Raw genomic sequence first — 27,237 nt, 5'->3', positions numbered from 1 at the left:
TCAAAATATATGGTTCCCTTTATTCGCTGTACATAACCCTTGACTCTGGGATTACTAGTGTAATAGCACGACAGTATTTCCTTATTGTGCATGAATGTGTTGTTCTTGGTCCAGCAGCCCACATCCCATTAGGTTGCCCTTGTTCCCCAGCACCTAACACAGATATTGTTTGACTGGGGCGACATCTGAGCCTATATGATTCTTATTAGATATGAGGTAGGCAGGTAGTGTGTATTTTGTAAAGTGATAAAAGCTTTGAAAATAGCTAAAATTTACCATATTAGTTGAAATAATATTTGCCCAGAAGCTGAAAGAGGGAGAGGGTAATAATATTCTACACCTAATAACACATTAACTTAATCTCTGCCTCTCAACTGAATAAGAAAATGCATCATAATACAGAACACATCCTAATCTGACAGCTTTAAGTTTACAAGTCTGCATCCTTCTCTGTTACAGCTTTCATCAAGGGCCAAGAAAATTGATCTTAAATAATTAGACTGCAACTACAAGCAGATGAAATTAGTATTATCTGTAAGGAGGCTAGGCTTAGTATTAGAGAAAGGGTAAAGTTTAGATATCTAGATGGGTTCATGTTGCTCCTCAATGTCAAAATGATCTAGTTGAGGTGATCTTGTGAGAAGGCCTCCTTCCATCTTCCATTGTTTAGCCAACTAGTAGTGAACATAGCTGAAAATTTATACAAAACAACAATGCCTCCAAGTTTATCTCTCACTGTACTATAGCTTTTCTTGGAGCTTTCTTCTCCTCCGTCCAGTAAAAAACAGGTCTCATCTGTAATCAGGCTGCATAAAGTCTTGTTTCTGCCTACTGCAGCACATCAAAATTATCTTTCTTGACCAAATGTGTGTGGTTCAGATTCGGGAAGCAGACACCCTCTCTAGACTACACGTAAAACTTCTTCTTCTTTGATAGAGCTTATAGTTAGTTATAGTCATGCTACTATAGGTTTAGACTGCTGGGGGAGACACCCAGAGACACTTCGACATATAGCCAGGACCGGGGATCGAACCACTGAGAACTCACTATTTATACACTGGAAATATTGCTTTATACTTTATGGATGTAAGACTTTAACAGAGCCTCAAATTCATTCTTGGTACTGAAGCAAATTAATTCTAATGCAAATTTAAGAAGACAGCTTCGACAAACAAAGGTTTAAGCACCTTCCATTTGAGCAACTTCCAACAAAGCTTTAAAATTGACACTGTTAGCTACTGGAAGCTTTTACACAGGTGTGACATGTGTCATGAGATGTTTTGGTTTATTTCATTTTACACTTACATTTAGTCATTTAGCAGGTGCTTTTATCCAAATTGACTTACAAGTGAGGTACAAGGCAGCAAAAAAAGTCAAGGAGAAATCATTAAAGCAAAGTCCTATCAGAAAAGTGTTTACATTTTATGAGATGTAAGTGCAAGAAAGAGCAGGAAAGAAATTGTTTTTGTTTTTTTTATGGGTTTAAGTGCATAAGAATGTGCGGATGAGAAATTTTTTGAATATGAGGAGAGAGTTTGTTGAGCGTGCAGAGTTTGGTAGCTCGTTCCACCATCGTGGGATAATTGAGCTGAAGAGTTTTGTTTGATTTCTTCGGTGTGGTGCTAGGACCACCAGACGTCGTTCATTGGCAGACCGCAGGAGATGGGAGGGATTGTAGACCTGAATGAGGGAGTCAGCAGGAGCTGTTGAGTTGATCACCCTGTAGACAAGAGACAGAGCTTTGAACCTGATGCGAGCAGCTACAGGAGAGCTGAAAAGTGTTGTTTCAATGTATTATGTACATTTTCCTAACAGAACAAAAAACATGCTAGGATCAGTTTGCCTGATGTCAGTGGGTCAGCTGGCTAATTTAACTTACAATATTATGACTGTTAAGTCATTGTTATAAAGATGATGACAGTCCTGCACATTTTCATGTCCATATTGCATTTTATCCTTTACATCTATGCATCTACAAATCCTTATGTTTATTTGGCATGTGATTTTATGCCGGATGCCCTTTCAGCTGCAACACTCCCATTTTATCGCACCAGTGTCGCCCTTGGTGGCTGGGCGAGCCACACTTGGTGAGGTAGAATTTGAACCTGCTGCCCTCTGCATCCCAACCCAACACTCTACCACTGAGCTTCCAGGCCCCACTTTTCAGCATACATAACCACTATTCTAAAAGCAGTGCAGTCAAGTAGGAAAATGAGTATTGTGATTGCAAGCAACAACATTAACATGCCTGCAATGGAATGTGAACAGAGTTACAGAGGTACACAGGCTCCTCAGACAACTCAATTGGTTTTAATAATGCATAGGTGTCTTGAAGGGCTGTATTATTTCATCGGTGGACATAAGACACTCAAAATGAGCAGGGGAAAAAATATGAATTGACATTTTTGCCATTGTGGTGACAATCATCCAAGATCCCATGCAGGGCCTAGCTGGGCAAACCAGAACCAGATTGTCAGTCAGGATAGAATAAATATACTCATATTAATAGCACACTGTTAAGTGTAACATCTTTGTCAGTGTTATGTATGTACCAACCTCTTTGTAGTTAACGTAGTAGTTCTGTGATGAGTCATGGTATCACTATTACACACCTGACAATGACATGACATGGATGGAAGGATGGATTCACCCATGCTTATACACACACACACACACACACACACACACCCCTACACATACTGTATGGACAACACAGATACCATTCATGCAGGAGGAGACAGTCAAGTCTGACTGGTTCAGCCAGTGTAGTTCTGATTGCCACACACCACCTCACCCTTCCCAAGCAATTCTCCAACCCAAACACACTAAAGGTGTGTCCATGTTGCCATCAGGAATTTATGGTTGATCTGTGGTGTAGAGCAACACATGACATTGTCTCATTATCCATTTAGACCGTTTACTGTTTACACTACAGCACTAACTGCACAGTCATTCTTACTTAGCTTTTAACTGTTTTACATTTCTTTGAGTTTTTGTTACATTAAAATGTCAATTAAAAAAATATTCTTCTCTGCTATAATGGTTAATAGAATATTATTGCATCAGGTAGTGTAACACTTGGTGATTGGCTGTAAATACCTGGGCGATCAGGTGAAGGGCGTTGTATCTCCCTGTGGCCCCGCCTTTCCTGGGCTGGCGGGCAGGTACAGGGTGAGCCCACAAAGGAAAGTGAAGTGGTGAATCCAGTCCGATGGCGTCTGTGGGTGGAGAATCTCTGGCAGTGAGAGGGGTGTGTGGACAAATCTGACACACGATAGATTCTCACTGGGAGCAGTGGAACGAGAAAGGCGAACACTCACACAGTCGACTTTCACCTGCCCTGCTGTGACATTTTTCTTGGCAGAAGCCCGCGGAAAGGTGACCTGTCACTATGTTCAGGAAAAAGACAAAGTCCACCGCCATAACTCAACCAAAAACAACGTAAGTAGGAGACGTTATTTTACTACCAGCTGTGGCGTCTTGTCATCACTGCCTTGCTGCTTGTGCTTTGTTTCTGCTGTGTTTACCTTCAGTGCCTCAAACCTTCCTGTTTAAAGTTAACTTGCTTTGTGGTAAAGTCACATAAATACCTGTCTGTACTAACTTCTCCTAAAAATGGAAGTTTGTCTTATTTCGGTTTTAGTTGCCAGTAAGTGAGCTCCTTTATCTGTTATGTTCAGAATAATACATTAATGCTTGGATTAATTAATAAGTGGATTACAGACTTACCGAAATAAACATCATATAGCTAAATATTTACGAAACACCAAAAACGTTTAAGTAAATAACGTTTAAGTGGAAAAAGTCGTTGTCATTTAGTCGTTTTTTTAAACAGTGTCTTGAGCCTGAGTTGAACCTGCCAAAGCGAAGTGTTACACATGGGCCACTGACAGATACAGACTGATTATTTACCAGAGACTATTCTGACCACTGTATGATTTCTTTGGATATTGGGTATTGTAGATAAAATCAGATGGTTTTGTTGGACTTGTGTTTAGAACAAAAATGAATTCGATTGCTTAATGGACGCTTCCAGTCAAGTGAGGGTGTGGTAGGCTATGTAGTAAAGTTGCAGTAACAGGTTTGATAAGTTTACGGCTGTTTTTTTTCCAGAAAGACAACGCAGGAGGACTTTCTTGGAGCCTCTTTCACAATATATTATATTAGGCCAAGTCCCTCTGTTTTGATGTTTTCACAGAGTTTTACTAACTCATGAGAAATAATTCAGATTTTCTGCCCTGGAAATGAAAATGTGGATAGTTATATATAGGCTGAATGTAGTTATGATTACTAAGTCACTATTCTTAGTGCCGAATCATTTTCATATCAATGTTAAGTTTTTCTTCAGTTCTTGCTATGGAAATAATTGCAGTCAGGTGACAGGTGACAATCAGGATGCATTTGTGAACATAAGACATTACTATATTACAATATAATTGTATTATAACTATTGCCAAATAATGCATTCATGATATTGCAGCTTTATACTCTTTTTTTCTGTTCATGCTGTTACTATTCATCTTTTAGTTGGTGCATGAAACCGGCATGAGCAGTATGAATGAGACTAAGACTAAAGTCAAAGCACAACATGCAAAGCTGGCTGGATCACCCCAGGCGTCAACTGTGAATTTCTGCTTTCCTTTACATTTTTTAAATACAGACCTCTTTTTAAAATGTTGGATAGTAGGTAGTGAAAAGGCACTGGGATTTGTAAATTTCAGAATAAATCCTCTCTACATCTAGACAACACTGAGTGGGCCTTCTGGACAGAGGAACAATGTGAATAGAAATAAAAGTGTTTACAAAGACACAATGGGGCATGGAGCCATTTGGTTTGGAGTCTGTTGTCTCATACTTTGTCAATGTAACCTAAACTTCAAAATATTGTTGGAAATCAGGCTGCTTAAACAGAGCACGGCTCCAAGTTTGTTAGGATGTTCAATGAAAGCAGCAGCCCTCCACCCCTCTATGACTTAATGCTGGGGAGGTCTGGTTTTAATTTTACCATCTCCCTGTAATTACACATGACTTGTTTTCTCTCTAGTGTTAGTTCTTTCTCAAAAGAAACACAACCAAAACATTCAAATTAGAGCCAGTGAGCCTCCCAGTAAACTATTGTTGTCATGCAACAGTTATCCAACCATTCCAAACACAGCTTTAATCACAGTATACGGGACTGCTAGACACTTGCACTTTTGAATTGTAAAACAAAAGCCATTACTTTTCCTGCCCAGTGTTTTTTACAAACCGGTGTTGTTAATCCTGCAAAATCCTGCAAGGAAATATTATTGGCAACTGCCTTGCATTTACCAACCAGTTGATATCCCATATTTACTCATACATGGAGTCTTGTAGTTGTAATACAAATATACATATGTGACTCAGAGACATGCAGTCTTTAAAGGAGTATTGGTACTGTGTTTACAAAAGAAGCTGATGTTCTGAAGGTTTTTAAAAAAAAAGGCAGAGTCTGTTTGTATTTTTTATCCTGGGCTCGAGTTCTAATGTAACAGAAAACTCAATCAGGGTATTTTTTATTTGAATGGGGAGCAACAGAAAGATAGTTGCTTTTCATTAATCTACAGAATGTACTATTTGAAATCAAAACTCTTTCTCTTTGAGAAACTCTTTGAGAACTTTTTGAATTCTGTTTCTGCTTAATAAAACCAGCGAGGGCTTCAAAGAGAAAGTTAGTGTCCAGTGAGCATTCAGTAGATGTTGCATAATATGTCTTACTGTACACTTGATTAATCGGTGTGAATGTGCGTATAAAGAGATGTGGGATTTGAATTGTCAGACATGGACTAAATGTTTTCAATGTCTGTCAGTGCTGCACATAAACATAGACACACCAACAAAAAAAAGTTTAGAAGTTAGACTCAAAGACATGTATTTATGGTGAACATTATAAACACTGCAGTGTCAAATTGATTAAAGAAATCCCTTCAAGAAAGTATTTAAAGTGACACAACCCAATCAGTATACAGGTTTATTAAATAAAGTTTTAGTAAGGTAATGTACTTATTAAGTCACCGTAAAAGCTAATGAAAAATGATGCAACTATCACTACTCACCATCTGCCACAACATATTGGTCAGATTTATACAAAATAACAAACAATTCCTCATATGACCAGGATAAAGTTTTTTAAGCAAAGCTTGTCAGTGAATCTTCATACACTATTAGTGGCACAGGAACATCTGAACATGTACTGGGGCACGCCTTTTTGACAATAATACTTACTCACAGTTATTGGACAAAGTGTGGCTGCTGCATTATCTGAGGCAAAAATGGTTGGCTTGTTTTCTTTACTTTAAGAAATGAACTTTTTGTTATAAATCTGCATATCTCACCTCAGTATCCTAACCTACTGTCAAGATAAACAGCTTTCAGCTTGTCCCTTCAGGGGTTGTCACAGCAGAACATGTTCTGCACATTGATTTGGAATGTGTGTTTATGCCCTTCCTGCTGCAACCCTCCCATTTTTATCTTGGCTCGGAACCGGCAGCCATGTTGCCCTCGGTGACTACCTCATGGGGTGGGATTCAAGCCCGTGGTCTTCTGCATCCCAACCCAATGCTCTACCACTGATCCACATGGCCCCCTACTATCCTTACCTATTGTATCACAAAGTTTATTTAAATTACACAGCATTTACAGCAATAAAAATATAAATGTTATATTAATAGTTGTTGTTTTATGTACATTTTAATCCAGTCAGATTCATGTCTGGCACTTTATTGCATAATGCATTTTTTTTAAATAGTTTTTTTTTTTTTTTGTCCTTTCCACTTACCCCATGAGTTTTTTTTGGGGGGGGGTTTGGACTGGCACTGCACAGCTGTGGAGGGGAATGGGCTGTTAGGGGTTTAGTGTCTTGCCCAGAGACACTTCAACATATGGCTGGGGCCGGGGATCGAACCACTGTCCCTGTGGTCCTTGGATGACTGCCTTTACCGACTGAGCTACATAGTAGTATGAGTGTTATTCGTTTTAGTCATCTACTAGGCATGACAGTTTAGAAGGAATAAACTGGTTAATAAAAGCAGTCAGATTGTAGCTCATCAAGTCTTAATGACTGTACAATAATCTCATAGATATGACAGTTGGGCCTATCATTGTTAATTTTTAGTATATAAAATGTATAAAAGGTACTCTATTACAGAAGTACTGATGTTCCAAAAAAGAGCAGGATGTTCACTGGTCACTAAAAAGAGAACATCAGTGAACATCCGTGGTCTTCACTAAAAAGAGAAAATCATCACATTTGAGAAGGTGAATGAAGTTGCACATGCTTGATTAGATAGTTTTCAATAATTTCTCTATTAAACATCATTTCCTTAATACATATAGATTAATCATCAGTCAAGTTCATCTATACATAGGTTAGCAAACCTCTCAAGCTAAAAGAGTAAAGAATAAAAAGAATAAAAGACCTTTGTGATAGTTTTGTAATAGTGATGCTGACATATACCTTAGAATGTGTACTAGTTACCTTTGAAAACAAAAGTGAAATATCATGACAGCTTGTGGTTGTAACGGTTGATTTCTGTCTTTCAGTGCTCCCACCACAGAACTGAGTGTTCTGATTGAGAAGCTACAGAAGAATGCCGATAAAGTTGAGAAGAACATCTATGATGTTGAGCAGAACCTCAACAAGGTACACTTTGATAACTATGTCTCCAAACAGCTCCAGAGATCTAGTGAGATTAGCAATTAATATAAGTTGCCACACTCATCTAATTAAAAATAATGAAGTAATAAAATTCTTTGGCAGGGTTTTGTGAAATAAATGAAAAACATCACCTGCATTTTCCTCCTAGTTAATAAGTTTAGCCAGTGTTGCAGAGGAATTTAAAGGGAACCACAACCACATTGCTCCCATCCATCCTTCTCTACAGATATATATAATATTTGGATTTCCTTAGAAAGTTCTCATTAACAAGTAGTAACTTTCATGGACTGTCACTACTTCACTCACAGAATGATGTCAAAGAATGTTTAGACAATCTCACATTAATGGATGTCTCAATGCTGTCAAGTCTCCCTTCCTCAGTTGGCCTACCTATCCACTAGTCTGCTGAAAAGAAATTATGTTTACACCACATGGCCGAATGGACAAAGTGTCTGTCTGACTTTGGATCAGAAGATTGGTAGTTTGAGCCCCTTTGTGATTGCATTTCCGGTTTTGATCAGCTTGCCATCTTTCTCAGGCTTCATACAAAGACAACCATTTACACCTATGGACAGTTTTAGTTAACATTTAACCCAGTGTGTAAGCGTAGGGATGGGGGGAAGGAAACTACAATACCCTCACAAAACCCACTTAAACACGCTGAAAATGCAAACTCCACCCATAAAGGAGCCTGCCAGTTGACTGGCCAAGATTTTAACAAGTGAGCTTCTTGCTGTGAGAGAACTTTCTGAAAATAATGTTTAAAACAGAAGCAGCATCACTTGACTTCGCTTGACTTTTGTTCCAAAGTGTAGGTCAGGCTCCACAAACACTATCTGGAAGTCCTTCAATTATTTTGTGTTCTTACAGCATTATCTGAAAGTTGAATAATAGCATGGGTTTCTCTCTTGTTACTTTGAAACATTCAGTGGTTTTGTTTCTAACATAAACCTAATTACTCCTGTTTAAAGATGAGTATTCATGTGAAGCTGAATGTTTATACAAAATGATTTCATTGATTGTATATTGTTGTATGTTTTTGGAGCTGTTCCTGAATCAGTTTTAACTTAGCTCACAAATTGTTTTCATCATATTTTATTAATAACTTGGTTAAGTTCAGTCTAGTGAACAGTATGTTTGGGCTAGCTTGTTCAAACCTTCGACATTGCTCTATTTAAGTCCCCATTTTTCTCCTCTTCTTTGCATGCTGCTTCCATATGGCTCCCCCTGTTGGTCGTTTAGTGAAACTACAGTACAAACCCCACTATATACTGTAATTAAAAGATTTCATGGATACATTATTTGGCATTTGGGAGGAAACACCCTCGGCACAAAACCTTAACTTCATGATGTATGTTTAAATTAGCTAGCAGTGTTTGACTACACCTTATTTACTTTGTTACATTCTATGTTTTTTATTGCAGGATGTGAATAAGATCAATGAGGGGAAGCAACCTTTATATCAAGATGACTCCAACAAGAGAATCCTTAACTCTCTGGATCTACTTGTTGGCCTGGATGAGGATGCTGCCAATGCAAAGCGCCTCCAGCACCCACAGGCTGAGATGATAGAGCAGGAGTAAGTAGTACTTAGCTTCTGGGTCTCTTCTGTTACATGAAGACTATATTGTCCCATTCAGAAAATATACAGACTACAATAATACTAACACTGTTAATGCAAGTACTATGATGACCCTATGACGCACAATTAACTCTTAAATTAAACAGTTAAATTAAACAAATAAACAATTAAACAATTCTCAGAGTTTTATTTGCACTTGAAGAGTGTAATGAGAGAGAGCAAATGAAATTATATAATTGTGTTGTTCATGGTGAAGTATTACCCCCTAACAACTGTGTGTGTGTGCGTGCGTGTTGTTTGTGTGTTCAGCATGAGGCAACTGCGTGAGAGAGTTATGAAGCTGAGAGAGGACCATGACCGTATCTACCACCTCGTCCGCACTGAGGGGATGCCTAGCATCAACTGGGGCAACATGATGGATGAGAAACTGGTAGGAAGCATGTCTGTACACACACAGAGTGCCACTGTGGTGGACTGTGGTGCAGGAAGGTAGAGAAGTTGTCCACCAATTTCACAGTTGTTGGTTCAATCCCTGGCTCCTCTGGTCACATGTTGAAGTGTCCTTGAGCAAGACACTGAACCCCAACTTAGTTGCTCCCGGTGAGTGTTGGCCAGCTGCATAGCAGCTCCCCCATCGGTGTGTGTGTGATTGTGAGTGTGAATGGGTGAATAAGAAGCAGTGTAAAGCGCTTCGAGTGCCAATAGGTAGAAAAGCGCTATATAAGTGAAGAACATTTACCATTACTTTGACCCTGATAACCTCTGTTATCCTACAATGAATTACATCCCAGAATTCCAACCTCTCCAGGGACAACAAATTATATAGCACATCTTAGTAACTAGTCATTTCTTCTCTTTATCACATCCTTCTGTGTATAGGCTTAGTGTTAAAAGAAATCTTCTCCAAACATGTAACTACTTATCCTGTGAAAGGTTGCAGGAGTGCAGGGGCCTATCCCAGCTGTTAAAGAGTGAGAGGTGGTGTCCACCACAGGTTGCCAATCTATCTCAGGCCCAACTTACATAGATAGATACAGACAGACAACAGTTCACACTTACATTCACATGGATAACTTTTGTAATTTTTAAACTTTTCCACATTTATAGTATCACCATACACATTAAAACCAACAGTGAATTGTCTCTATTCACAGAAAATCTCTGTCCGTCTCCAAAGAAGGTTAACTTATGCGGTATACCTCATATTTGTTTAAAATATAATTAATTTTTAAAAAGATCATCTCTTAAGAAATTTTATCCTTAGAAGAAGAAAATGACACTGTGTCTATGTAGAAGGTGTAGAGTGACATATGTGTAGGGACATTCAATGACACTACAGAGTGTGGGTTATCCGTGTTTCTGAAACCCTAAGAGTGCAGTAGTTTACACAATTACCCATCTGCACCTCCCATCCCCCCAAAATGATCAAAAACTCCCTTTCAAGGATGAGATCTGCTAATGGCCATACTTCAAGCCTCTGCTCGTACACTATGAACAACTAAAGTCTTTTTACATATATTTCTTGGTCATTTAGGCAGTATTATAGAAAGTATTATAGCAGTATTATAGAAAAGATATTTTCGGTCAGCCAGACCATGTTAAAACTGTCTGTGGTGTCTCATTTTGTTTCCCTCCCCAGGATAACTTGAACAATAAGGGCTTTGGTCAGGACTTGCCAACTGTGGAAAATGAGGTGGAGGAACACAACATTTTCCACAGTGAGGTGGAGGCTCTTGCTCCTCACATTTCCAGTGGTGGTGACAAGGTACAAACAAAAAACCAGAAGAACTAAATGAAATCAAGTGTAATCAATTTTGGTGATTAATAGTGACCATAAACTGGTTTAGGTTTTATTATATTTGGAAAGATTGCAAAATTATTTCACTCGAGTAGATGTACTGTTACTGTACTAAAATAGTTCTTACATATTAAGTAAAATAAATAAATGCACTGTTGCTCATAAAGTTGAAATAATTTTCAGATACATTCATCTTTTTTGCAAAGGATAATTGTGGTTTATTTTTCAATGTAATATTGTAAGCGATTGTAAGAGATTGATCAATAAAGTTTTAAGAAGATAATACACTTTATCTATCAAGAATAAATCACATTGTCACAATAATGTAATGAGAAGAGCTAAATATTTTATTCCAACTTTATTCCAACAGTGTATTAAGTAAAATAAAAAATATAATTTGAGTAAATATTACTAGTTGCTTTTTTGTCATTTCTAATACAATGCAGGTAGTCAGGAGGATTATCATTATTATTATACATGTCAGTCTTTACTTCAGATCACTAATTAATATTTTTTAATTTAAATAAAAAAAAATATATATATATATTAAAATAAATAAAATAATATATATTAAAAAATGTTCTTAGGTTGGCATTTAGATTGAATTTTCCAATCAGCTGTTATCTCAACCTGTTACAGATTTTTTTTTACTCAGTAACAGAGGCTTTTTAAATTGTAACGAAGTAAAATGCTTGAAATTAAATATATTTTGGTAAAAGTAAAATTACAGATTTTTAAATAATATCTTTCAACCTTGTTTTAGCTGAATAGTAATATTAATTACAAAATAATTTAATGAAACAAAGTTAATAAAAAGTTATTAAAGACAAAGCAGAAACAGAACCATTTTAACGAGTTGCTGATAATTAGTTGTAAATACTGTTTTTATTATAAATTATTTATTTATATATTGTAGTTGTTAATCAAAGAGTTCTCAGAAATTGTAAATGTAGTTTTTACTCAGGATAAACTGCAGTGCGCATTTTTCCATTAGTTAGTTTCTTGTCTTGTTTGTCTTGTTCTCACTTTCCCTGTTTGCTCTGTTTCTTTAGGAATATGTCAGCAGCCTCCAGATGAAGTACAACAAACTGCTGGTAATAAACATGCACAGACACACATACTCAGACACATACAAACACAGAAACCCACCATACAAATTGAAATTTGCTCTTTTTCCTTGGAGATGTGTAATTTGTGTGTTTCTAGTATTTATTTACACTTGTGCAGCTGTATCATTCTCCTACAGTGTTGCTGGACAGTTACTGTTGTTTTTGTGACTGCAAATTAATTAAAACGTAAAAGGTTTTTGCTATTATAGGCCATCGTTGAACCACATTATATGAGATTTTTCACATTTTTTTAAATTAAAATGACAGCTCTTACAGGCTCTTACAGGCTCTAAATTTGACATTACTTAGTTTTGTTAATCCCTTAAAATTGTTAAATTTACCTTAGTCTACTGAACTTTATTGTAATCACTTACAATAAGGTTCAGCAGATTAACACTACTTACAGAGTATGTTGTTAATGATTGATATTTATAATATACTTTTCTCAATTGAACCATTTTTTTTCTTGGACTAGGCCAGCTCCACTGCTCGTCAGCACAACCTGCTAAGCCTGCGGGACTACATGCAGCGCTGCACAAATGAGCTGTATTGGATGGACCAACAAGCTGAAGAGAGGATAAACTATGATTGGAGTGACACTAATTTGGACTACCCGGCCCGCCAAAGGCAGTATGAGGTAGCTAAGAGATGGTCATACACCACACATAAAATCATGCTTCATAAAGGTAACATATATAAGGAAATAAAATATTATATTACAATTTATTATATAGTTATATAACAATGTAGGTCTATTTGATCCCCTGTGGTTTCCCAAAATCAGTATTAGATGCAGTTTCCTCCAGCTGCATATGGCTTTGAAAATTAAGTTTTTGACTTGCATCATTATTAGGAGACAAATCACTCTCTACATTCATCAATTTACTGAGCACATCTGTCTTGCTTCAACAGAACTTCATTAGTAAATGTCTGGAGTCCAAGGAGGCCACCATCACCAAGCTGGATGATGATGGAGAGAAGCTGATTGGGTCTGAGCATCCAGGGAAGAATGTTATTGAGGTAAAGCCTGTTTACTCCATTCAGATCCTTTCATGATGTTTAGCTGTTTAGGGTTAGTGTAATTTACACATTATAGAAAAATAATTTATACCTATATCCATCAGGATTAAACCAACATAAAAAGATGTACATTATAACTACAGAACTTGCCTGAGAATCATCCAGTCCTAAGTTTTATTTGTCATGTCTGTATATGATGTTTATTTCTCCATTAAAATACAGCATTCTAGTCCACTTGTACTTTACATATGAAAACATGAAACAACTTAAATTCTACTAATCAGATGCTCACTCATGTTGTTTTCAGGCTCATATGGAAGCAGTGCACGCTGACTGGAAGGAATATCTGAACCTGTTAATCTGTGAGGAAAACCACCTTAAACACATGGATGAGTATCATAAGGTTAGATAAATGGGAACTAATGACAATTCACAGGAAACTACTCTAAATTTTGAACAATGAATAATTTTTAATTACATCAGTGTTGTATGTGTATTTGTTTGGGGTTAGTTCCACAAGGAAGCACGTGACACACAAGACCTGCTGAAGCGGCTGGAAACAGAGGTCAACCAAAAGTACAACCCAGAGTTTAAGGACGTATATCAGATGGAGGGTCTGATCAGAGAGCTGGATGTGAGCCTTTGTTTTTTCTGAATATAGATAGGAAAGATTAATTAAATACACTTACATTTGTTAAATATGCCTGTTTGCTGTGTGTGTAGGAGCAATCCAGAGCCATGGACAACTTTGATGAACGGGTCAAGGCTCTTCAGAAGCGCAGCCTGCAGGTGTTGCCATTGAAGTACCGCAGAGAAACCCCTCAGAAGCTGCTCCCCATTGAAGCTCTGTGTGAGTTTGACACAGATGAGGTATGTTCCGTGTTGTTGAAATCAATATATTTGCCAGTTGTAATTACTTACATTACTGAGACCACATATAGTGACAGTGGCCACTAATCTTAGTTTACATTTAGGCAAATTGGATGGAATGAACATCTGTGCTCAGCAAAATAGCTTACGTTGCAGAATAGTAGGTCTTTGAAGAAATTTATTTGCACGTACCTGAAACAAATCTCTTTAGGAATCTTATGTATGTTTTATTTGAGAAAATGCCTTCAAACAGGTCACACAGACAGTCCAGTCCACCAAAGGTACATACACAAAAATGTCTGGCAAGAGGATTCAGGTCAGATTTTGAACTGTATGTTGATTTTATAGTGGCTAATATGAGTGTATGCAATGGCACAGCAAGGTGGCTAGAGAAGGCAAACTGTGTGGCAGTCCCTAGTTGTTTCCAGCATATTCTTTACACCTTAACCTAAGAATTTTAGAATTTTGTACAAAAAACTATTTGAAAACTTATTTAAATGAAACTTTGTTAAATATGCTCTATGAAATATGTGGAAATACATTGTGCCTGATGTACAGTAACAAATGTATTTTATAACATTTAAAAATATTCCACTGTATGATTTTTATGGACCTTGGTATAGATTTTTACTTCCTAAATACTAGGCTTTTGTGATTTCTGCAGTAATGTATTCAAATCTCTTAAGAAGAGAGACCAGGCTGAGAGTAAGTATCTTATTTAAAACCCCTGAGGATTAGAACACAGCTAATCTGAAGTCTGTGCGTTGAGTAAAAGCCTATGGAGCTCTTTAACCTAGACATAGCAAAGCTCTTCATGTTTAGGTTGGCTCTTAGGTTGACCTTACTGATTACGAGTTTATTGGTGACCGAAGTGTAATCCACAAGGATACATGTCTACGAAAGGTAGTCCCCCAATGGAGTATACATAAAAAAGGGCCCTCTAATGCTACATTAACCATAGCAACAACAAATTGCTGGGCTCAGGCTAAGCTCTAGTTCTGTCGTGATGTTGTATTGAGCATGTTTCTTTAGATGCTGTGCTGTAACTGGAGGTTTTTTTAATCTATCAACCACTGACAGACAGACCAGCCCATATTTTCTGTTGTTGTGGCAATTGTTCATTGCCACTAGTAAACTCTGCTTCAGTTTGTATGACTGCATCTAAATATATTATTTTAGTGGATTGTTAGTGTGTAAAGATGCCTAATTTTGCAGCTGGTAAACATAGTGTTGACTATTTTTTGTACTATTAGTTTGCATAATCCGCCGTAATACCAGTGTTTCTTATTAATTACAGAGACTGTAGCAGCCTGCCATAGCCTAATTCTACCACCACAGTTTGACTGTTACCTAAAAATATATACGCTTAATAACATAAAAGATCTCTAACAATGTGTTTTGCCCTGTTGCATTGGCAAACATGTCTTACTCCCAGGCAGTCAGTCTGTTTCCAATAATAACATTATTAATGTTATGGACTTGACCTACAGCCTGCAAGTGATTCTGATTACGGTTCTGACACTGATCTAACATTAGCAGCTTTGTGTTAAAGCCAGTCGTAATCACCGTTTATTCTGGTTTAAGTGTCAAAGGCAGCTCCGATCAGCTGTTACTACTTAAAGGCAATTGCATGACTTTAACTGAGAACATGCTAAACTGAAAAGGTTGTTGGGTGAGTTTCCTTTTTTGCATGTCAGTAGAGAAACAGGTAGCATGGCACCACTGTGTGTAAAACAAAGATCCTTCATGAGGTTAGATGCATCATTGCACTGACCATTTAGGGTGAACAGCTTCTGTAGTGCCAAAGCAAAGTGTCTTTTCTACATATTATAAATTTGATCTTTTGTTGCTATTTATACAATATATTTATTTTTTCAGTTTATACTGCACATCTTTGTACTAACATTTGATAGACTCAGATTAACGAGTTTAATACTCAATTCAGGTTGGATAAATAACTGTGCCTATAAAAATATTTCCAGTGCCCCCAAATATAAATATAATCAGATACACTGCTTCCATAACAATACAACCAATGTATTTATGATAAAATTATTACTCTGACAAAAAAATTAGCGTGCCTGGTGGCTCAGTGGTAGAGCGTTGGGTTAGGATACCGAAGGCCGCCAGTTTCGAATCCCACCAGATGTGACCCCGACTTTGTCGTTGGTCCAGAGCCCAGATAGAAATGGTAGAGTTGTGGCAGGAAGGACATACAGTGTAAAAAAAACTCAAAACTCAAAATGTACACACTTATAGTTTGGGTACTGTATGCAGTACTCAATAGTGCACACAGTTCTAGCCTCTTAATAGTACTCTCAAAGTGCACCTGATTGATGCCTTTAACTTTAAAATGTCCATGCTCTTGGACCCACCTAGAGAGTCTGAGGTCCACCCACTACTGTCCCACAAAATTCTTTGGTAAACATTGATAATACTATTTAATTTATTAGTTGTTGATATTTTGTATTAAGATGTTGCATCTGCAAAGAAGTAAAACTGTCAAAGAAATGTAGTGGGAAGAAAGTACATTTCTGTCTGAATTAGTAGTAATACTAGTCTGTACTGTACATAAGAATAGTGTTGGTTAATTTAATGTGATTGTTTTGTAATTGTTCAATCTATTTTTAAAATATATATTATACTTCTGGACTAATACCTGAACACCTGATGCAACTTCGATAATGAAGCTAGCTATAGCGTAGGACTTGAAATCAGACGTCAAACACTTACAACATGTCAAAGCCCATGGCATCTCATAGATATGCGCAAATGTGCAAGAGACCCTTTCACACTGGCATAGGAAGGCATCGCTCACAGACCTTTGCAAGAGAATATTTACATCATGTTGATAGCACTTATCAACAATAAGATATGAAGTTATGGATATGGAGAGTTATGGAGCGTCCCTTTTACAAAAATATCTTTTAAGTCACATAATTAGGCATCTAGTAGTTGAGTTGTTAAGACGTATACTGTGTATCTACAATGTCCATGGTTTGTGTCTGAACTTGTAGGTCTTTGTAGCATGTCATACTTGTCCCTCTCCTGCACCCTGGTTTCCTGTCTCTCTATACTGTCTGATGTCAAATAAAAGCATAAAAGATCTAGAAAAAGTTTACATAATGTAGTTAGATTGTATTTTGTTTTTAGGTGTGATGTGATTGTTTTACATTACACAATAACTTTATTGTTACTGATCTACTAGCAGAGGAAACATTGTTATTTGTTGGATGCTTGCAGGGGCAGATTTTGCGTGGGGAGAGGTACACTCTGCTCCGGAACAACGGGGCTAAATGGGACGTGAAGGAAGCAGCTGGACGTAAACTCACTGCCCCAGCCGTCTGCTTCATAATTCCCCCCACTGACCCAGAAGCAGTGGCCATCTCTGACAAGTGAGTGTGTACAAAGTAAGAGTGTACAAACATATATTTGTGGAAAAAACTTACGACCTGAAGAAAGACTGGATGGCATAAGATTTGTTTTTACAGTGAAGCTGTATCATATATCTCATATGTTATGTTGGCATTGTTGTGTGTTGCAGCCTGGCCAGCCAGCAAAGAGTTGTCAAACAGAAGATGGCAAGCAGCAAGGCAATTCTTGTTAAACGCTTTGATGAGTTAAAGAAGGAGAGTGGAACTGGCACAGCTACAGGTACAGAACACATCAGGTTCAGCTTTTATGCAACTTTAAATATTCATGGATTTTTTTGCCAACTCAAAGTTACTCAATAAGAAAGAACAGAGAACTAGAGTATCCAACAAGTAGGATTGTAATATTGAGGTCCTGTCTCTGAGCTTGTTATTAGTGTCCTTGATACTGCATAAAAAGGATTAATTGTTTCAGCACATCACTGCCAAATAATTGTAAAAAATGCTTGGGGTCTGACTCTTTCCAGTAAAGAGTTGCTTATTGTGTCAGTACTTAAAGTTTTAAAGTAGCTTCCCTCAAACTGTAGTAATGCACAGTGCATGCAGCCAAAAGGTGTGTCACCCAAACTCCACCTTTTTAGGTGTTGTGTAGTGTAAGTGCGAGTCCCTGTAGTACAAAGTCTGTGCATTATGTGCATTAGATAGCATGTATGAAGCATGCTGTTCTGTTGTTGGGAGGATTTAAAGAGAGGAATGGGAATGTTGATAACATTTTCTATAAGTCGACTGCCACAGCGTCTTTCTTTTTTATAAATGCATGGCTCTGATGTACTGTTCTGTACATGCTGACCCCTCACTGAAATCAAGTTCTTAAGTTTCTTCCGTGACTTGGATGTTGTGTGTGAAACGTGTAATGTCAGCTGGTTTCACCAGACATTTTCTGGAGATAATAAAGGAAAGAGGCTTAACACTGCTCTTTTTGAAAAAATATTTACTAATTTTGATTTTGAAGCCAGCAACGCATTCAAAAAAAAGTAGGAACAGAGGCAATATTTACTGCTGCTTCTCATATATTTACCTCATAATGCTTCTAATATTTTTTAGTGGGTGAAAGGTCTAAACTGCAGGCAGGTCAGTTTAGCACCTGGACTCTTTTACTACTAAGCCATGCTGTGATATGTGGAGAATGTGGTTTTAAATTGTGTTGCAGAAATAAACAACACCTTCCCTGAAAAAGATGTCTCGAGATGACTGTCTATATTTCTCCAAAGTCTGTATACTGTATACACATTCAGCATTAATGGAGCCTTAGCAGATAACAAAGCTGCATAGCCTTCATTAATACAACCCACACAGCAACACAGATGCTGACTTTTGAACTGACTTCTGCTGATAACAAGTCTATTTTAAATTGTTAATTATCAGAGCATTTCTATTTCAATGCTGTCCAAAGATCATGGTCCTTTAGTATTGTTTTTTTGGTCTTGTGGGTTATAGATAGTCTAGCTTATTCTTAAGATAGTTTAAATGGCACAGGTTAACAAGGGTAATATGGAACCTTAAATTACAGTTCCAATCATGTATGAACTGTAAAATTACTACCCAGATTGTTTGTTGTAAAAATGTGTGCTGTGTTTGGTGCGATCCCAGACAAACAGGAGCAGCAGTGTCGTCAGATGATGGCCAGTCTGGACAACGTTGTCAGTGACCTGGACAAACAGGAAAAGGCCATTTATACTCGTGTGCGCCCACCGCTAGAGATCAACAGGCCACTGCAGGACAGTGCTGACCGTCTTCAGGATATGAGGGTATGCCTGCCAATTAATTCTGTTATTTCACCTAAATGCAGTTTGTAGTTTAAAAAACTTAGGGAGTATATGCAGTTTACTCACCAACCAGGATGTTTCCCTTCAGGAAATTGCAGCAGCTGTCAATAAGATTGAACCAGAGAAGACCTCTAAAGTACAGGAGGCAAAGAGCTTCTTGGTGTCAAATCCAAAGTGTGCCAGTGCTCCTCAGCTTAACAGCAAGGTGGATGAGGCCAACAAAAAGTACACCAAGATTGAGCAGCTTCTTCAGTGCTCTCAGGAGAAGTATGGGACTTTACGTTTACAATATCTCAGTATAGGTTTTTCTATTTTTTTTTTATCAGTTTTTAATGAGTTTGAATTAAGCATGGAATTTAAATGTGTGTAATAACATACATTTCTACTCACATACCTTTGTTTTAGACTGAAGAATTCAAACCAGCTGGAGACATCTCTTCAAAATGCAAAGACTTTCCTTTCCACCTATGAGAACAAGTTGGCAAGGGAAGAGGTTGCTCCAGCTGACATCTCTTCACTGGAGAAAACACAGCGGGAGCTTGGAGTAAGCTCAGAGATTAATGGCAACACATTAGAGAGTGATAACTTATACTGGTTCTGTTTTTACTAAAAGTCACTAAAAGTGCTTTGAAGTAAATTCTTGTGGGTGTGTACTACATTTACTATGTTTGTACTGTTACACCCAGTAACATTTTTTTTTGGTGGTGCAATGAATAGCGAACCTAAAAAAACACAGGAAATTTTGTATCAAGCTGTCTTTGACACTTTAAAAAAGCTTTATCATAAATTTCAGCCTGCTTTAAGTTTTACATTTTGCAATTCACTTGTCATTGTGTAGACCAGGGGTCACCAACATGGTGCCTGTGGGCACCAGGTAGCCCGCAAGGACCACATGAGTAGCCTGTGGGCCTGTTCTAAAAATAGCTCACCATAGCACCATTTACTAATGAGCTGCATCTAATTTTTTTGTTGCTATTCTTTTTTAAATCACATTTGAAAGTTATTGTGAGAAATCATTAACATGATCTGTGCCTTCACATAGATGCATATCATTAATTTAATTAATTATTAATAATAACATATAATTAATGGTAAATTCAGCAAATTTGTTATTTCAAAAGTGTGTATTAAACTGGTAGCCCTTCGCATTAATCGGTACCCAAGAAGTAGCTCTCAGTTTCAAAAAGGTTGGTGACCCCTGGTGTAGACTAAGAAAATAACACATGAAAGCAGCCAATGAACCATGATAAATAAAAAATCTCCACATATGTAGCGATCAGTCTTGTTACAGACATCATTGACATCAAATGTACTGACCATGGCAAAACTGAATGCCAACTTTTAAATTGACAGTGACAGGACATGAGATTGATGAGACTTTATGAATTTCTTTATCGTCATCATGTTCATTTTATTAGATACAACCTTTTAACTGCTAGTTGCAAATATCTAATCAGCCAATCGCATGGTAGTAACTCAGTGCATTTGGGCATGTAGACATGGTCAAAGACAATTTGCTGAAATTCAAACCATGCATCAGAATTGGAAAGAAAGGTTATTTAAGTGACTTGGAACATGGCATGGTTGTTGGTGCCAGATAGGAACTACAAGCTGCTGATCTACTGGGATTTATGTTTTTTTTTTTTGTCATTTAGCAAACATTTTTATTCAAAGTGACTTACAAGTGTGGTATAAGGCAGCAAAAAGTCAATGAAAAACATCAAAGCAAAGTCCTAACAGAAAAGTGTTTATATTTCTTGAGATGCAAGCGCAAGAAAGAGCAGAAAGGAAGTTTATTTATTTTTTTTATTAGATTTAAGCACATAAAAAGGTGCAGAAGAGTTCTGTTCAGCGGTTTTTTGTACATTGGGACTGAGTTTGCTGTGTATGCAGAGTTTGGTAGCTTGTTCCATCATTGTGGGATCATTGCGCTGATGAGTTTTGCTTGTATTTTGTTGAGCTAAGTAGGAGCTGCTGAGGGAGATTTTTGGCCGACTTAGTGGGGACAATCACTGTAGATTTACATGTACAGCCATAGGTTTACAAAGGATGGATCTGAAAAAGAAAATGTATTGTTGATACCAGAAGTCAGAAGAGTATGGACTGATTGGATCAGATGAAGGCAAGAGTAGTTCAAACAACCTGTTACAACCTAGTTATGCAAAAGACCCAAGCCCCCTTGCCACTATAATTCTAATACTGATTTCTATAAACAGTAGTTATGCCTTGAATTCTCAGCAGTGTAGCTCTGTATGGATACAGAGATGCCTACGAGACACTACCAAGCTCTGCTAAACCTTAGATTTAGGGCACAACCCACGTTACAATACTAAGTATCAGGGGCTGGTAGAACAGTGTCAATAGAACACATAATAGGAGACACATTACACATATGTGGTGGAATTATTGCAAACACAGAATAGTCATGTGTCAGGTAAAGAAAGAAAGAAGATTCTATACACAATCTTTCCTTCTGTCTTTGATGTCTCTCTTAATAATATATTGTATTGTTTATATTCAGTTATATAATTTACTGTCCTTACAGGATATTGCATCAGACCTGAGGTCCAAGAGGTCAGCGATCTCTGAGACTGAACAGAATCTACGCTTGGCTAAAAGCAGTTGTGACAACATGACCACTAAATTCCAAGAGCACTGCCCTGACATTGAGAGGCAGGAAGCTGATGTGCAGAAGCTCAGCAAACGCTTTAACATCCTCAACAGGCAGATCGACACCAGGTTAGACGTTCAGGACAAGGAGGGAAACGTTACATCACCAAAGCAATTAAATTAAATTCATATATTGTATATTTGTGTAGAACCAAATTACAGTGGACACAGAGGAGAAGAACAATAGGGGGAAAGAAGGCAGGGGTTAATAGTGGCATATAAATGTGTAAAGTGTGAAGAGAAGTACAGTACATCAAGGGGGGGTCACCCAGCAGACTAAGTCTATTGCAGCATATGGTTCAGATTCACCTAAGCCAACTCTAACAATAGGATTTATCAAAAAAGAAACATTTAAACTTATTTAAGACTATTTAATGGGGTTAAAGCTATTTTGCTATTGGTTTCAGGTCTCAAAGCTTGCAGAGAGCCAAGATGGCATACAACAATTACCGCAATGATTATGATAATTTGAACAGCTGGCTGTCTCGTGTCCCTAACTACGACCCCCGTGAAACAGATGACATTAGACAAGTGGAGACCAAGCTCAAGAATCAGAGGGTAAAAAAAAAAACAGGTTTGATTCATACTGAATGTAGAGGGATATACTGACTGTAACAATGTACACAACTTATCTGTTTCATACAGAACTTGCTCTCTGATATTGCAAGAAAGGAGTCAGACTTGAACAATGTCTCAAAAAATGCCCAGCTGTACCAACAAGCTATCAAAGTAAGACAGTCAAATTATTTTGCTTCATTACATCACTTGCATCAATGTGCAAAAATACCTTGCAAAAAGATAACGGTTTGTAATTTTTTTACTGACTCTTGTGTAGGACTACGAGACTGAAACAGACAAGTTCAGATCTATCCTTGACCTTGAGGATGGACTTGTACCTCAGACATATAAGAGAAGCAAATTGGAATCCCCTGCTCTTACAGTTAAGACAGAGGTGAGGCACAACAGTCAAGCTTTTAAGATGTATTCTAAATACACAGGACATACAGTACTTTCTTCTTCATCAGCGCCTCCATAAATAAACTCTAGTAACCTGGTAGCAGTACTAAAAAATCTTGAGGCCTGTGTCCTCTCGTGAGAAACATAAGGGTTTAATGAAGGATTAACAATGTTGAAATTAAAATACAAATATTATGCAAAATAAACTGTTTAGTTTTTCAGATTTTTCTCTAATCTTTGCTTTTTTATGAAATACTAGCCACTTTTCCAACTTTATTCTCCTAAAAACTAGTTAATTCAAACCATTTAAAATGACATATTAGTTTTTTTGTTGACCAGCTTGCAACGCACAACTGTCAAAAATCTAGGTTTGAGGACCCAAGTGGCAAGCGGAGGTTCAACTTAAAGGTGTATTTATTAAAAATAAAAGAGTGGAGGTGACCACAACTGAAAATCACTCCACAAGGAGGAACAAGAAATACAGTCAGTGCTAACTAACAAAATAAATCAAACACAAACTTAAATGCCAAAAAAAGGAGGAAATACTTAAGAAAACAGTGTAACAAACAGAATAACTAAACCTTAGACCAAAAAACGGGAAAACAAGAGTCCAAACCAGACGTAGCAAACCAACAGGAAACTACAGACATAGCATGCAAGCAACTGACACACATGCATGCACACAAACACATACAAACAAACAAACAAACAAACAAACAATACTGGGTACAGGGACAAGACTAAAGACTAACTGGCAATGAACTGAGTAAAAGACGGGTTTAAAAGGACAAGGGAACAGGTGACACAAATCAGTGCAAACAAGGTAGGTAAAGACCCCATACAGAGGAAGTGACACAGGAGGAGCAACAAAATAAAGGCCAAGGACAGGAAATAAAGCTGCGACAAACTAAACATAAGGACAGGGTTGTGACACACAATAAGGGGTGGCAAGTATACGTAGCTTTGCTTCGAAAGGCCATAACCCATTATGGTTAAGAACCACTGCAGTAAATTAGGAATTAGCTAAATTCACTTTCTATGACATGTTATTTCATTGTTTACAGGAAGCTGCTATTGAGGCTCAGTTTACTGAAGTGAATGCTGTGAACAAGCAAAGGTTGCAAAATCTTGAATTTGCAGAAAGTCTCCTGAAACAGGTAAAATGTTTTCACATGATGGCAATAAGAAATAATAAATATAAAACAATAACACATGTTTTATTTCCAGAATATTGTTGAATATAAAACAATTAATAAATCTTTTATTCCCTGTATAGCAACCTGAGATCCCATTGATCCAGTCTACAAATGTCAAGTCAGTACATGCTGCTGCCCCAGGAGAAGAGCCTTGGAGAATTAAAAAGCAGCTTGAAGATGAGATACAAAGGAGGGAGCAGATACACAAGGAAATTCAGAATATCCAAAGTGAAATTTATATCCTTGAAGGGCAGAAGCCCCAGGATACAATTGTTAAAAAAGAATTGATCAAAAAGGTTCCTGACCCCCAGCTGGATGAGGAAGTTCACAAAGTCCAGCAGAAGCTCTCAGAAGAGCGTCGCACTACCCATGTCCTGGAGAATGACCTTGAAGTACTGAAGTTAAAACTGCGTGGACTTGAAACGGAGGTTAAAGAAGGGGCACAGCAATACACAGTGAAGGAGGTCCTGAGAATTGAAAGAGACCGTGGACAGGAGGAGGAGGTGCGCAAACTTCGGGGGGACTTGGATGAGCTAAGAAGGCAGAAGCTGATGAAAGACAATGAGCTCATTCAGATACAAAAGCAAGTGACACTACTGGCAGAGGAGAAGAACAAGGAACAAGAGGTGATCACTGAAGAGGAGGTGATCAAAGTTCAGAATGACCCCCAACTTGAAACAGAGTACCGGCTGCTCCTTGATAGGAAGCAAAAGGAAATAGATAGCAGGAAGCAACTAGAGGATGAGCTGAAATTTCTTCAGGAGAAACTACGAAGGCTGGAGAAGGAGAAAGCAATGGCAGAGGAGAAGATTTCCATCAAGGAGGTGCTGAAAGTAGAGAAAGATGTTACCTTTGAAAGGGAGGTTGAAAACCTCAGGAGACAGTATGAAGATGAAAAGGCCAAACGAAGATCATCACAACGTGAAAAGACTGACCTCCAGAGAAAAATTACCAGCCTAGAGGAAGAGAAGTCTAAAGTTGTTATTCAGGAAAAAGTTCGGGAAATTGTCCGTCCTGACCCCAAGGCTGAAAATGAGGTAGCCAATCTCCGGCTTGAACTTGTTGAGCATCAGAGGCGCTATAAAGATGCAGACCTTCAGCTCAGATCCCTACAAGATGAGCTGACCATGCTGAGAAACAGAGGGCCTCAAGTAGAAGTCAAAGAGATCATTAAAGAAGTCATCAAGTACAAGATAGATCCACAGACTGAAAGAGAACTGGAGAGACTCAGAAATGAAATTGTAGACAAAACCCACCATACTGAGAAATCTGAGATGGAAATCCGCCAACTCCGTGATGAAATTCAAAGATGGAAAGATACTAAACCCCAAGTGCAGACAAAAGAGGTGGTCAATGAAGTACTGCAGTACAGAGAAGATCCTAAGACTAAGGAGGAGATTGAATCTCTCAAAAGGAAACTGGCTGATGAACAGCAGAAACGTCTCGATCTGGAGCGAGAACGATTAGCCCAAGAAGAGAAGATCAGACTAAGGAAGATGGATCTGTCTCAGGTTCGTGAGAAAGTTGTTCAGCAGGAAGTAGTCAAAATGGAAGAGGACCCTCTTCTCAGATCTGAGTGTGACACTTTTTCACAGAACATCAGCAATGAGCAGAGACAAAAGGAGAGTCTCAAAACAGAACTCTACCAACTGCAGAGACAGAGAACTGAGTTGGATCTGCAACTGGAAGAACTGGAGCGTGAGCGCAAAGCACGACGTGATGCAGAATTAGAGATTCAAAGGCTTCGGGTTAGACTTAATGAGCTGGAGATCCGTGACAAAGAGAACCGTGAGAAGGTTACTGTCAAACAAAAGGTAGTCCTCCAGCAAGATCCCCAGCAGGAGAAGGAACATTCCATCCTCAGACTACAGCTGGATGAAGAAAGGCACAAACGTACCTTGCTTGAGAAAGAGTTGAATGTTCTTATTCAGCAGCAACTCACCCTGGAGAAGATAGATGTTAAGGAAAGAATTGTCCGCACTGAGAAAGTCCAAGTTGAGAGAGACCCGGAGGCGGAGATTGAGATTGAGAATCTAAGAAGGACTCTGGAAGAGGAGAAAAGGAGGAAGCGAGAACTTGAACAGGAGCTGTCCAACCTCACTTCTAGGCTCTCTGACATGGAGTTCTCTAACACCAAATCTTCTAAAGAACTAGACTACATCCGTGATGAAAGTAGCCGCCTCCAGCAAGAAAACCAAAGGCTGCAGAATGAGATTCGCAAGCTTCGGTCTGAGATTGAGATCACAAGCAAAGAGACTCGGCTTATCACAGATTCTGCACCAAGGGAGGAGGGAAAGAACCTAGAGCTGAGGCTTGATTCGCTACAAAAGGAACTTGCAGAGCTCAGAGGCATAACCCTCCAAAAGGATGAGGAAATTGAAAAACTTCAGAAAAACCTGGCAGCAGTAAGAATGAAGAGGGAACAGAGGGAAAGCCATCTTCGCAGGTCTATTGTTGTCATTGATCCAGATACAGGTAAAGAAATGAGACCAGAAGAGGCCTACAAGCTAGGGTTGATCGATTGGAAGATGTTCGTCAACTTGCAGAGCCAGGAGTGTGACTGGGAGGAGATCACAGTCAAGGGCCCCAAGGGAGAATCATCAGTTCTTCACGACAGAAAATCAGGAAAAAAATTTTCCATCGATGATGCATTGCGTCTTGGGCACATAACAAATCGCCAGCTTCAGCAATACTTAAATAAAGAAATCTCCATCCAGGAGTTTGGTGTAATGGTGTCAGGAAAGACCAAGTGAATTCAAACATTCTAAGAAGGTTTCTTTTCCATCTCTGTTTAAAAGTGTCCTTGCTTTTTACTTTCCTTTTATTGTTAAATACTCGGGTAACTTGGTGTATCTATGACTCCTAAATACACAATGTATTTATTTGCTTATACATATTAGGTTTTGTGGTACTGGCATGATTATTTGGATTGCTATTAGCCTACTGTTGTTACAACCAACTACCTAACACATCGTGTAGTATGGAAAAATTTCTCAAGCTGAGCTTTAATTTCTTAGAATGGGTACTAGGGCCAAGAACATATTTTTGACTTAAAAAGGACAAGGTTACTAAATGTTTTACTTATTTGTGGAATTTGCTTAGCTACTGCATATCTGTGTTGCGTGCTTTGGAAACTTCAATAAAAGTAAAATCAAAAGAACAA

General features: G+C 38.0%; 1 protein-coding gene and 1 long non-coding RNA gene across 2 annotated transcripts; one reads left to right on the top strand and one right to left on the bottom strand.

Moving 5' to 3' along the window:
- Window positions 1-1,310: 1,310 nt before the first annotated feature.
- Window positions 1,311-3,238, bottom strand: LOC137105707 (uncharacterized). The gene is made up of 3 exons (XR_010911849.1): window positions 3,100-3,238; window positions 2,557-2,867; window positions 1,311-1,720 (listed from the first exon to the last, which is right to left on the bottom strand). It is a non-coding gene; the product is annotated as an uncharacterized lncRNA (long non-coding RNA).
- Window positions 3,239-27,237, top strand: ppl (periplakin). The gene is made up of 22 exons (XM_067488228.1): window positions 3,239-3,441; window positions 7,561-7,660; window positions 9,100-9,254; window positions 9,567-9,687; window positions 10,897-11,022; window positions 12,108-12,149; window positions 12,640-12,801; window positions 13,077-13,184; window positions 13,492-13,587; window positions 13,696-13,818; window positions 13,908-14,054; window positions 17,298-17,449; window positions 17,599-17,708; window positions 19,076-19,233; window positions 19,340-19,518; window positions 19,657-19,795; window positions 21,797-21,990; window positions 22,329-22,479; window positions 22,567-22,650; window positions 22,757-22,873; window positions 23,943-24,035; window positions 24,155-27,237. The coding sequence occupies exons 1-22, from the start codon at window positions 3,392-3,394 to the stop codon at window positions 26,825-26,827; spliced, it is 5,280 nt and encodes a 1,759-aa protein (XP_067344329.1). The 5' UTR covers window positions 3,239-3,391; the 3' UTR covers window positions 26,828-27,237.

The sequence above is a fragment of the Channa argus genome, chromosome 20 (assembly GCF_033026475.1).
Source record: "Channa argus isolate prfri chromosome 20, Channa argus male v1.0, whole genome shotgun sequence".
In the NCBI taxonomy this organism is placed as follows: Eukaryota; Metazoa; Chordata; class Actinopteri; order Anabantiformes; family Channidae; genus Channa; species Channa argus.
This window is presented reverse-complemented; position numbering and strand designations above follow the sequence as displayed.